Genomic DNA, 12802 nt, shown 5'->3' on the forward strand with positions numbered 1-12802 from the left:
GTACTAAACGTCACAAAAGGAATTAGCAGCATTTTTGATAGCTATAGTGACATTTTTTAAACACCTCTAAAAGTCTTATTTCCACCAGTAATTTATAAAATGATATTATTGTTTCCTCATCACAAAATATATTTCGTTTGATAGTATACATCTTAAATATTCGTAACTGTTAGGTAGTAAAATAAATAATAACAATAATAATAATAACAACAATAATAATAGGTGGTTTTAAACCAGTTGTGATTCAATTAATTAGATCCAAAATGAATCAACTTTAATAATCTAGAATAAATTTGCAACTGAGATTAAAGTATAAAATAATCTAAATAGACTCAAGTTAGCCCCCACCATTAACACAATCAAATATGAATAAAACAGCATAGTTTGGATTAATTAAATGAAATCCCAAAAATTAAATTTATATCCACATTCAATACTCAAGACCCAAGAATAATTAAAACCAAAACTAAAAAAAAATTGCCAAGCAGGCCTTACAAAGTCAAAATCAACAAGTAATATAATTTATTTCATCATTTTAAATAGAATGACCCACGACACCACAACTATAATAATAATAACCACACAATCAAACGATTTGGAAATTCATACCAATCTAAGTCCAATCAATACCCAAGCCCACAAACATATTAAAAAAATTACTAAACAGATACCGAAAATAATAATAAATAAATAAATTTAATTTGATTCAACTCATTACACAATTTTTTGATTTAATATGAATTACTTTAACTTTTTATTAAATTTTTATCAATTTTTAAAAGAACTTTCATTCTTATCCCAATTTTTTTTTCTTTTCATCAATTTTGATGGAAAAAACAATAATTTTCAATGATTCATCTTTTTAAATTTTTATCAAATTGTAATTTGATAAAAAAAATATTAAGAGTTGAAGATTCTATTAATTGGAATTATAGTGAAATAACATTTTGAAATGGTCAAAGTTTGAGTATGTGGTTGGTTGAAATGTATAATTTAATTAATTCTCTTCTCATATTTGTATAAAAATTGACATTGATGACTATCTATATAATAAGGCACAAAGCTTTTTGAAAAATATATCAAAATGTATGTGAGATACATTTTGATTCAATGGCTGAGATCAATTCCAAATATATATCAATGGTTGGGATGTGTTTGATTCCCGCCCAAACAGCCTCTGCTCTCTCTCCCACGCCTGCCTCTACCCAAACGTTATCCTCAACTCCCTCTCTCTCTCTCTCTCTCTCTCTCTCTCTCTCTCTCTCTACTGTGCTTCACAACCGATCTGAGATCAGATAGCATTGCTGAAGGACGGAAGGAGGTCGAGATCAGATAGCATTACAGTATAGCATGGCTGAGATGTGTTCGATCTAGGGCTTGATCTGATCGATCTTCGGAAGGAGGTCGAGATCTGGCGTTCATATCTGGCGTTCCGATCAGACCACTGCAATGGTATCCACAGTATGATTTCACACCCATGTTTCAGACCACTTCTAATTAAAGGATAATTTGAGTTTTAATTTCGGAAACACTTTGCATCTGATTGTTTATCGATTTTGCAGGGGATAGATTTGCATGGCTGTGTGACAACGAGTTTTCACGCCAGGCGTTGGCAGGGGTTAACCCAGTAAACATTGAACTCTTTGGTGATAATGCTTCAGCAGCTGTGCCGGTAGACAACTTGACAAATTTTCCCCCTGTTAATACTTCAGTGGCAGCACCTGTTGGGCATGTATCCATGTCCCCCCCTTTGGGGTTGGTGCTCCAGTAGCTGCAACAGCAAACAAATCGACAACATTTTCATCGGGATTGCCATCAAACGGTGCAAATTCTTTTGTCAAAGTTGCTGATGGAGGGCAGTGGCCCAACATGCTTCCTCATCAACCTTCTTTATTTCCTGCTACTGGTAGTCAGCCTACTGCTCAGCCATTCACTCCACCAGTTAGTGGATCTTCAAACAATCAGGTGTGCTTCATGGCTTATCTTCTTTCATCCAGTTATACAACTCCGCTATGGTTATTGTAGTAGTTTTAAATTTTACCTAATACACTATGCTATTTTTGCAGCCATGGAATTTGTCTATTGCCTCAAATCCACAAGGTCCTTCGAGTATACCATCTGCACAAATATCGCAGGCTTTTTCAAAACCTGCCCCAGACGTCACTTCACAATCCTCTTCATGGAAGTTAAACCAAGTGGGAGAACAGAACTTCCAGAGGTGATGATGGAGTTACATATTTGCTCCATCCTCTTACTTTTTGTGTTCCTTTTGGTTTTGTTCATGGTTTTCCACATCTTACAATTTATTGTTCTTTTTTGATAAGTATCTTACAATGAATTATATTTTATATGCAGAATTTATTCGCTGCAACTTATCCATCTTCTGTACCAGTTCCGGGCTGGCAAACTGGTCCACCCCAGGGATATGGATTCAATATGCAATATAACAATACTGCAATGGTATCTAGCACACCCCAACATAATTATGTTGATTACTTGCTGCTGTCTCTTATTTTTAATTATGTTGATCTGGCGTTCAGTAGTTCTCGCCTCGCCGGCGTCGGCGCTGCCACATCGGATTGATGGAAAAAAAAAATTGGAAATTTCGACTTCTTTGGTTATTGACTTGTTGATTTTGCAGACATGTGGTTCTACCTCCTGAAGTCCCCAAACTTCTTCCCAAGAATCGCCTTCTCTCTGAAGTAAGTAACTAGGGTTTAAAGAAAATGGAGTGGAATAGAAATTTGATTTTGGTTTTATTTAAAAATGGAGTGGAATAGAAATTTCGCCTTCTCACTGTGTTGTCATTAGGTATATGAGATAAATAAATCAAATTACTTGATTTTGGTTTTATTTCACATTTGAAATTTTCTACTGAGATAAATTTCGCCTGTTCACATTCCAGTAGAAATTTTGTGGAATAGAATTGGCTGAGATGTGTTCGATCTAAATTTCGCCTGTTCACATTCCAGTAGATCAGTTTATGAGAAAATTTGATCAGTTTATCAGTTTAAAGAAAACAAAACACTTTTGATGGTATCATATATTTGATAATTTTTGATGGTATCATAATTTTGATAATTTCACATTCCAGTATTTCACTTCCGAAACACTTTTGATAATTTTTAGAGCACTGTTTATGCAAATTTCAATATTAAACAATTTGATGGTATCATATATTTGATTTTGTGTATCAGAACGAGCGGCGTGCGTTTGGGGTGCAGCAGAGCCGAGGATGGGTCCACTATGCTCTTCAGGAGGCCTCTGAACTATCAGCAGCAGCAGGAGAATGGTGGTTTTTCTTAGGGGTGTGGGAGTGAGTGTTTAGAGAGATGGGAAATTGGGTTTAAAGATTCATTACATCTCCTTTCCCTTTATCCATTAAAAAATAACACCTTTTTATACCCACCTTCAAATTCAAATACCCACCTTCAAAACCCACCTTCAAATTCAAACCTTCGATTCCCTCTCCTTTCAGATCCGTAGCGTTCCACTCCAATCCCACCCCAAATTCCGAATTCTTGCCGAAGAAAACCCCTGTTTCGCCTCTCTCTCTCTCTCTCTCTCTCTCTCTCGCATTCGGTGTTTCTCTGCTTCTGTTACTTTCTCGGAGTCGTGTGAACAGGTATGTTCTGTTTCTCTGCTTCTGTTTCGCGACCTTTTCTTGAATTTCTAAATTCTAGGGCTTATTTGGTTTCTGTTTTAGTCAGCCAACACTCACCCCCTCAAGAATTCAAGTTTCTTTTTCAGTATGTGTACTTTTCTGATAATTGTTCGAATTAGTGAGAGAAAGCTGAAAGGTAAATTGGGTTTTTTTAGGATAGCGAGTATGATTTTATTTTATTTTATTTTTTAGTTTGCAAAACTTTTCTTTTTTTTCTTTTTTTTTTAATTTGCTGCTCATTTATTGCTGTCAAACTAAATCCGTGAATTTGAGAGGCCCGTTGAACTTTGTGGCTCATCGCATTCAACATTCCCTTCAAAATTTTGTGTCAGACCCCTTGAAGAATCAACATTAATACAGAACTCTCTCTCTCTCTCTCTCTCTCTCATACCCTCAATCTTTATTGTTTTCATCTTCAGTAATATCATAGCTTCATTCAATTGAAATGTGTGAAGAGAATAGTCCAAGTACAAATTAGAACAAGAGACACTCTATGAATTGAAGTTTATGGGTTCTTCTGGGTCTGCAATTCAATATGAATACTAGGTTATACAACATTTTTGCTTCTGGGTACTGAATAGTGAAGACCGAATTTGCTTTGATGGGTGTTCTTCTAATGAATTTGGTTTTTTTTTTTTTTTTTTTTTTTAATATCAGCTGCTTATGACAAGGAAGGTTTCGACTAAATTTAGACGTTTTAGGCATTTTAATCGGATGTGTTTTGCTTATTTTTGAAGTAACTGGGTTTGATTTCTATTTGTTGCTCGAAATTGTCAAGTGGGAAATTTAGGGGAAATTTATGTTTTTCTCGGATTCTCTTACCTTTTCGAGAAGAAAGCGGGGATGAAGAGCTTTTTGTTCTTCCTAGGCACACCAAATTTATTGTAACAGGAAACAACAGAACAACAGAACAAGGTGTCGTCAAGAAGGCTGTTGGTCTTGGTGGTTGGCATTGGCTGGTAATTTTCTTTTTTACCTTTACACCACTTTATCCTCTATTCATTTGACTTTAATCATATCATTGCTATTTTAAATTCTTTTGCCAAGTCACATTATTGTTATCTTTCTAGCTTTTTCAATTTCTAAGGCCTGTGGTGCTCTCTTGCCAGGTGCGGTTCCTGAGTTTGAGCTCCTATTTCCCTTCTATTGAATGTAAAGAAATAGAAGTGAAAATCATCCAAATTTAAAATTTTGTTTTCTTACTAAACATCTGTATTATCAAACATATATCTATATAATAAGGGAAGAGGGTTTTTGGTGTTCTGTTTGTGCATTCTTATCCCAATTTTTATTTATTTATTTTTTTATGTAGCTTATGGGTTTGGATTTAATTTTTTAAAAAATTTTGGGTCTGAAATGTATCATGATTGGCAATGAGCTTTTACTTTGTTCACTTATTCTTTATTTTTATTTTTATTTTTCCACAAATTTAATATCCCAATACAACATCAAGGAACCGGCAAGGAACCATTAAGAGCACTACAATTTATGTAGCTGAAGTGTTATTTGGGGTTAGACCCAAATGTTTCTCTGCTGAATGGAACCAGTAAGAGCACTACAATTTATATATAGAAAAATTATTGTGGTTTAAATTCATTATGGTTGTAGTCTTCACATCACCTAGAATCAATTTGCATATTGATTTTGTATGCATGTTTTTCTGATTTTTATGCGTACATGGAATTACTGTCGTATTTAATTTAGTTTTGGGATCTTTCCAATTATATAACTCTCCATAAGAAAATGATGTTTTATTTTAGATATTTAAATTTATTATTAGCAAAACATTTAATTATCTATTTCTTGGCGAATTTTAATTGAAAGAACAAGAATTTTGTTTACGAAAGATAGAGGGTAACTCTTCTAGATTAATGTTAAAGACTTGCACTTTGGAATTTACAATTCATTTGCAATGACATCGCAATGGAGTTGAGTTACATGATTGAATTTGTAATAAATCAAAAGTTAATATGTAATTTGTCATATCATTACATATAAAATTAGAAGAGATTGTTTTTTATTGGTGTGAATTCTTTTTCCAATTATTATTATTTTGTTTGTTTGTTTGTTTGTTTGTTTGTTTTGTTTTTTTTTTTTTTTTAGGACGTATACATTGACCACTTCCCATCATTTCTCCCCTTATTTTATTAAGGGTAGCTCTAATTTAATGGATAAATAAAAAATATTGGAAATAGCATATTAGTTGCTTTTTAAGAACAATAATTAAGAAATTGAGGTGATTCACCTACAAAGTGGCTTATCAAATAATGTCAGCTACTTCATACGTTAAAAAATACTAAGAAAAATAATATATAGATCAAGAATTCAAACACAAAACAAATGTTAATAAAGTAATGTATGTTTTAAATTCACTTCACATGTGAATTCGACTGTAACCGAGTTAAACCACACACTATTTAATTTAAATTTTTTTTTTTGACATACTATTTAAGGCTATATTTGTTTGGGTATACTACATAATTTCTCTTAAGTAGTTTTATGAAAAATCATCTAACCTTTGTAGGTCGATTGATTGATCCTGAACATTTTTGGCTATTTGATCACAACTTTGAGACACTTTTCATAAAACATTTTTATGATCGTTAACATTTTTGCAACACATAGGCTGTAATATAAGAATTTTATTAGATAGTGCCTTCAGGCACGGGCAATCTCTGTTATTTTTTAAAAAGGTGTTATTTTTAAAATGAAAGTGGTATTTGATGAATCTTTTTTCTCTTTGTTTCACTTTTTCAGGTTGGTGATGATATACGGACGATGATCCAAGTTAGGTTTTTTTTCCATTCAATTTGTTTCGTATGAATAAAAATTTCAGCATCGACAACCACCCTCCCTTCGAACTCGCACTCGCAAGGTTCGATTTCTGCCTCTCCCCTTTCGTAGATCAGTTTATTACTTCTTTTAATTAATTTCAATAAACTTCTTGATTTCTAATTTCGTAGATCAGTTTATTGCATTCCAGTAGATCAGTTTATGGCTATGTCTGGTTTGTCTATAAGGTTGCAACACCACCACCGCTGCTCATCATCACCACTGCCGCTGTTGATGCAAAACCCACTTCATGCTCAAACAGAATGTGTTCAAGGAAAGCTTCAAGTAAAATTCTTCAATACTTTGAAATAGACCACAGCTCTATTCATACTTTTTTTTATTTTTTTATTTCTCAATCAATAAGTAACTAATTATAAATACGAAAAATATTTATATTATCAAACAAATCACTAACTCATACTTTTGTACAGTATTATTACTATTTTTTTAAATAAGTTTTAAACATCCAATACAGACTCAACACAATGTATGCTACAACACTATGGATTGGGAATCAGATCACAGTGAACATTTTGAGTTGTGTATTGTATGTGTTTGTTTGAACCTACATGGAAGGAAGCACATGCGAATTTGGGACAGTGACTGCATACCCTTTCCTTTCTTTTGATTTTTTAAGTATCTACTGTATTGTTCTGCATGCTAATTTTGTAATTAAGTTCTGATGTCAAACTTAAACATTTCAATTGACTTAAACCCACTTCATATTGTATTGTTTTGCATGCTACATCCTTTCAATTTTCTCCCACAAAAGCACCCTGTCACAATTATATATATATATATATATTTTAATCTTAATATATATATTCCTTGCCTTCTATAGCTCCTACAGTATTACCTACACTTCCTTCACTGGGACAAACTTCATATATTATACCAAGGGATTGTTGATAGTGTATTATTTGCTTCTTTTGACAGTGGCATATATTCTTCAACCTTGAATAGATTTAATTTTTTGAATTGGATATTTTGATGGCTATACTAGAAATGTATCAATGTGCTCTATCTTCATTTATTTGTTTTTTTGAATTAATGATTGAAGACTGAATAGTGATCTTTGAAACATAAACTTGACACGCAGACCTGGCCATAATGCAAATGAAGATGTTCACTTGACAGTGAGGAAATCTACAGCATGTCCGCATTTGAATATGAGAAATATGGGATTTGTTACGCTACACTAGATGTAAATTATAGTATTTATGGTGCATATATGGTGGTGAAAATCCATTAGAAAAGGAGATTGTAAACTTAAGACTAGGGAAAGCTTCGAGTAACTCACTTAGAGATCAATTAAAATTTGTTATTTAAAATATTAACATATAGTTCTGGGAAAGCTACTGAAGATTAAAGTTGGTTTTGTTGGTTGTTGTTTATGTTGGTTGTTGATTTACTTGATAGATAGTATAAATTTGTTTTGTTTTTTTGTTTTTGTTTTGTGGCATAAATTTATGTTTGGACTTTCTAAATGATAAATGGTGAACTTCAAAATACTTATGATTATAACGAATTTTGATTTTGGTTTTAATTTGAATTGGATACTTTGATGATGGTTATACTAGAAATGTATCAATGTGCTCAATCTTCGTTTATTTATTTTTCTTAATTAATGATTGAAGACTAGATAGTCATCTTTTAAACATAAACTTGACATGCAGATCTGGCCATAGAGCAAATGAAGATGTTCACTTGATAGTGAGGAAATCTCCAGTCCTCGATTTCTGCCTCTCGAACTCGGCTCGCAAGGTAGTCCTCGGTTTCTACTTCTCCCCTTCTCTCTCTGTTGGGCTGTGTGTTTTTTTTATTATTGTGATTTCTGATACTGTTTGGTTAATTTTAGGTTTTTTTTTTTTTGAGTTCATCGTGTCCTGCCTCTCTCTTTCTCTTTCTGACGGGCTGTGTCTATTTTTTAATTGTATCTACATATGAATAATTGCGATTTCTGATGTTGTTTGGTTAATTTTAGTGGTTTTTTTGAGTTCATTGTGAAATTCGATTATATTTGATTGGATGTTATTGTTGCTGTTGTTTATATTCATGTTATTGTGTGTACGAATTTTTTCCCGGAAAAAAGTACCCATAAAGTGCCTTCAATTTATAAATGTGGTTTCACACAATCACAGCACCTTCGATCTTCCTTACCATTGCCAGACTTGGCTTGGAGAATGAGATTTAATTATTATGGTGTTACCCTCCCTCTGAAATTTCGACAATTTTTACTTTATTTTTAACAGGAAATTTCAACATTGTCGAGGAAGCGTCATTGTATCAGTGAAGTTTCGGTTCAGTTCTTATCCCCGAGACAGTGAGTCTTCGCTCTCAGTTTTTAGATTTGATACATTGATTTCAATAAATTTCTTGATTTCTAATTTATCTTATTTGAAATATTGCATTCCGGTATAAAAATTGTTAATTTCTGTGTTTGATATTAAAGATTTAGATTTTGTAACAATATTATCTGATGTAAAAATGTGAAACAGCACATCTAGCAAAAAATCAACTCAAACAGAAAGGAAACAAGTCACCAATTCCTTTGTTGTTTTTCAGCTATGTTAACTCACAATTTCATTATTCTTTTTTGTTTTCCTCAAAGATGTTTGGTTCATAGAATTGTACAGCATTTGAAGATAACAGAGTATTTAACAATTCTTCCAAATTTGAGTTTGAATTCCCAAACGAGGCACAACTCTTGATAAAACAATGTAACCAAGAACAATAAAATGGCTGCATCATTCACAAAATAAAAATTCAATGATATGATCAATTTTTTTTAATATGATATCACCGTTATATTATTTTTTTTTTTTAACGTCCAATGCCCATTTACAAACGAATAATAGTGTGATAAGTAAATTTGTTTATCTTATATCATGGCTCAACACAATCCATATGTTGCACATATTGTTTTATAGTTTGGCAACTTAATTTCAATAGGACTTCTAATATAATATATCCTTTTAGTCATGGGGGAACCAAAATTTAAAGCTTAAATTAAAAAAAAAAAAAAAACTATCCATGCATTCTTCTTTAATTGAATTGTCATTTGTGCTTCTATTTTATTGCACTTTTCATCAGGTTTATTTAAGAAAATTAATTCCATGATTGTATCCATAAATCCTATATCACATCTCTCTTGCTTGCTTTGTATCTTCAAGTGATTAACAGCTTTCTTGATTTCTTCAGTGCAATGGTATTTTAAAGTGCGTAGGTTTCTTGATTTCAAATTTAAAACTCTCTCTCTCTTTTCTCTCTCTCAGCTTTTGTTGTTTCCTTCTTTCCCCCATCAGAGCTCACTCCGGTAAGTTATTTCTCTCAGATTTTGTTGTTTCACTCCTCTCCTTCTTTCTCTTTCAGCTTTTGTTGCCCTCCGTGAAATTTATAATTTTAAAGTTGCCCTTTTGTTCTCTATTCTGTTTAAAATATGTAGAAATTCAAACATGTCTACAACTCCAGATATTGATTATTCTTTGTTTTTCCTTTTCCCCTCCCGTTTCTGCCTCTGCTACATTAATTTTGTTTCCTAGCTCTTTGATTTACACATTATGATGAGAAGGTAGACCAATGTAGCTCTTTTTTATTTTTTAGACAACTAAATGAAGAATTATGTTCGAAATCAAAATTACAGCGCTGATAGGAAGTTGACTGACTGGAATACAGGGAGAAACTAAGCCTGGGCGCAAAACACTTCTCTTGATGATGGTTTATTAGATAGACTTATGCCACTGGGACACCCAAGTATGTGTTCCATCAGTGCAATGGTGTTTTAAAGTGCGTAAGTTTCTTCATTTTTCATTCAAAAATTTTAAATATGATTCAAACTCCAAGGTTTATTTGGTAGCACATTGTTGTTCATTGTTGGTTTTCAAATAATTTCTTCTTCCCTCTTGCTTGCTTTGTATCTTCAAGTGATTAACAGGTTTCTTGATTTCTTTAGTGCAATGGTATTTTAAAGTGCGTAGGTTTCTTGATTTCAAATTTAAAACTCTCTCTCTTTTCTCTCTCTCAGCTTTTGTTGTTTCCTTCTTTCCCCCATCAGAGCTCACTCCGGTAAGTTATTTCGCTCAGATTTTGTTGTTTCACTCCTCTCCTTCTTTCTCTTTCAGCTTTTGTTGCCCTTCGTGAAATTTATAATTTTAAAGTTGCCCTTTTGTTCTCTATTCTGTTTAAAATATGTAGAAATTCAAATATGTCTACAACTCCAGATATTGATTATTCTTTGTTTTTCCTTTTCCCCTCCCGTTTCTGCCTCTGCTACATTAATTTCGTTTCCTAGCTCTTTGATTTACATATTATGATGAGAAGGTAGACCAATGTAGCTCTTTTTTATTTTTTAGATAACTAAATGAAGAATTATGTTCGAAATCAAAATTACAGCGCTGATAGGAAGTTGACTGACTGGAATATAGGGAGAAACTAAGCCTGGGCGCAAAACACTTCTCCTGATGATGGTTTATTAGACAGACTTATGCCACTGGGACACCCAAGTATGTGTTCCATCAGTGCAATGGTGTTTTAAAGTGCGTAAGTTTCTTCATTTTTCATTCAAAAATTTTAAATATGATTCAAACTCCAAGGTTTATTTGGTAGCACATTTTTGTTCATTGTTGGTTTTCAAATAATTCCTTCTTCCATGTGTTTGTTTTTTTTATTATTATTTTTATTTATTGAGTTGGCCTTCCATGTGTTTTGTATTAGCCACAACTGGTTGCATATGTAATGCTTGATAAAAAGGTTCAGTTAGAAGGATCATTTGCTTACATATGTATTATCATGTGCAACGTCTCCTATTTGGAACTCTAGAACCTTTGTACACTTGAGAAAAGTCTAATATCTATATTCAAACATATTATTGTGATTTGTGAATAAGGTACTGCAAGTCCAAGGAAAAATCAAACACTGAATTTTCATTATTGATGAGTTGGTTTTTTTAACTTTTACGTTTGATTCATTGTTTCTAGATTTATAGATGTTCATTTAGGTGATTTTTGTGTAGTTAGTTCAGTTTATAGTTGTAGCAAATTTTGAAAATATTTCTCTTATATTTGGTTAGAATGGTTTAGATAATCCCAACTAAAAAGTGAAGCGTTGAGATTTTTTTCACTCTCTCACTATTTCCATTTCTCTCTTCTTTCTCACCATACCTCTTCTATCTTCTATTGACTCTTTCTCTTCTTTCCCTACACCTACAACACTGCCGTTCACCCCTAAGCCATCACCGACTCTGTTCGCCTCACATGTGCCTCCTCCGCATCCCCTTCATTCCCTGCTAATGATGTCGCCACCAGTGGCAATGGATGCCTCCCAAACCTTTTTTTTTTTTTTGTTAATCTTTTTCCCATTTGTATCCTTTTTCCCATTTGTTTTCTTTACACCATGCTTTTAGGTACGGGCATACACTAAATTTTCTTTACACCGTGCCTCCCAAACAATGTATGATGCTAAATTTTCTTTAGGGAATTGACCCACAATGCCTAAAATATTGTTCTGTTGCTATACATGGTGTAATTGGTATTGTTTATGCATTTGTATTTGTTGTATAGGTACCTTAACTCATTGCAGAGTGAATGCTTTTCTGCCTGTTTCCAATCCGATGTAAATATGGTCATTTCAGCACCAACGAGAAGTGGAAAAACAATATTTTTTGAGCTTTGCATTTTGAGACTGCTCTCAAGGTTCATCTCTACAGAGGGAAGATTTATTCACTTAAAGCGAATGCTTAAAACAGTAGGCTTTCTACAATTTTGTATATGAAAATTTTTTAGATGTTTATTTAAACACTGAAAAGTGCAGAAGATTATTGATTTCACACCACAGATGTTCTTTATTTCATTAACTTTGTATTGTTGGTTGGTTTTGGAAATAAACTCCTTATGTTGCGGAAGGAATTTTGTTATTATTTGATTTATATACAGATATATAATATATTTTTAGGGTCTATTATACCTTATTGTCTGACTGATGAGGTCTATTATAATTGTTAAATCCATAATTGCTTCAACAGTTGAAATCTTTTCCTGTATGCATTCACATTTATCAGTGATTAGAAAAGGGATGTACCTTACAAAACATTTACAGTAGTATTTAGTCCTTACATAGGTGTTTCCATGATTTTATATATCTGTTGTGTTACATAAGGTTTGAACAAAATATATATGGTCTCTCTGCACCATTAGTAAGTTGTTGTACTTGATTTTTTCTTATTTCCATGTGGTGTAGATTGTGCTGAGAATATATTTTTTAAAATCTCATGTGACCATGTAGGCAAGTTAAATTTTTTTTTCCCCTTAT

The 12802-nt window shown here is 32.7% G+C and overlaps 1 protein-coding gene across 32 annotated transcripts; it reads left to right on the forward strand.

Annotated features, from left to right (window-relative positions):
- The first annotated feature begins 1238 nt into the window (after positions 1-1238).
- Positions 1239-12419, forward strand: LOC145804497 (uncharacterized). 32 transcript variants are annotated; one of them, XR_014346315.1, is made up of 14 exons: positions 1239-1461; positions 1563-1965; positions 2067-2218; positions 2356-2460; positions 2642-2702; positions 3198-4623; positions 6422-6539; positions 6628-6781; positions 8173-8260; positions 8749-8819; positions 9772-9812; positions 10172-10282; positions 10521-11031; positions 12055-12416. XR_014346315.1 is itself a non-coding variant. In XM_082898578.1 (12 exons), exons 8-12 carry the CDS (start codon positions 6747-6749, stop codon positions 12108-12110), a joined length of 291 nt encoding a protein of 96 aa, XP_082754704.1. In that variant the 5' UTR covers positions 1239-1461; positions 1563-1965; positions 2067-2218; positions 2356-2460; positions 2642-2702; positions 3198-4623; positions 6422-6539; positions 6628-6746; the 3' UTR covers positions 12111-12417. The 32 variants fall into 32 exon arrangements, 2 of the variants coding, with proteins under 2 accessions (XP_082754704.1, XP_082754703.1); XR_014346309.1 differs by having other exon boundaries at positions 10172-10286; positions 12055-12413; XR_014346331.1 differs by having other exon boundaries at positions 9772-10286; positions 10521-10561; positions 10849-11031; positions 12055-12412.
- The last annotated feature ends 383 nt before the right edge of the window (positions 12420-12802 follow it).

The sequence above is a fragment of the Camellia sinensis genome, chromosome 12, assembly GCF_055761805.1.
Source record: "Camellia sinensis isolate YWXY chromosome 12, ASM5576180v1, whole genome shotgun sequence".
NCBI lineage: Eukaryota > Viridiplantae > Streptophyta > Magnoliopsida > Ericales > Theaceae > Camellia > Camellia sinensis.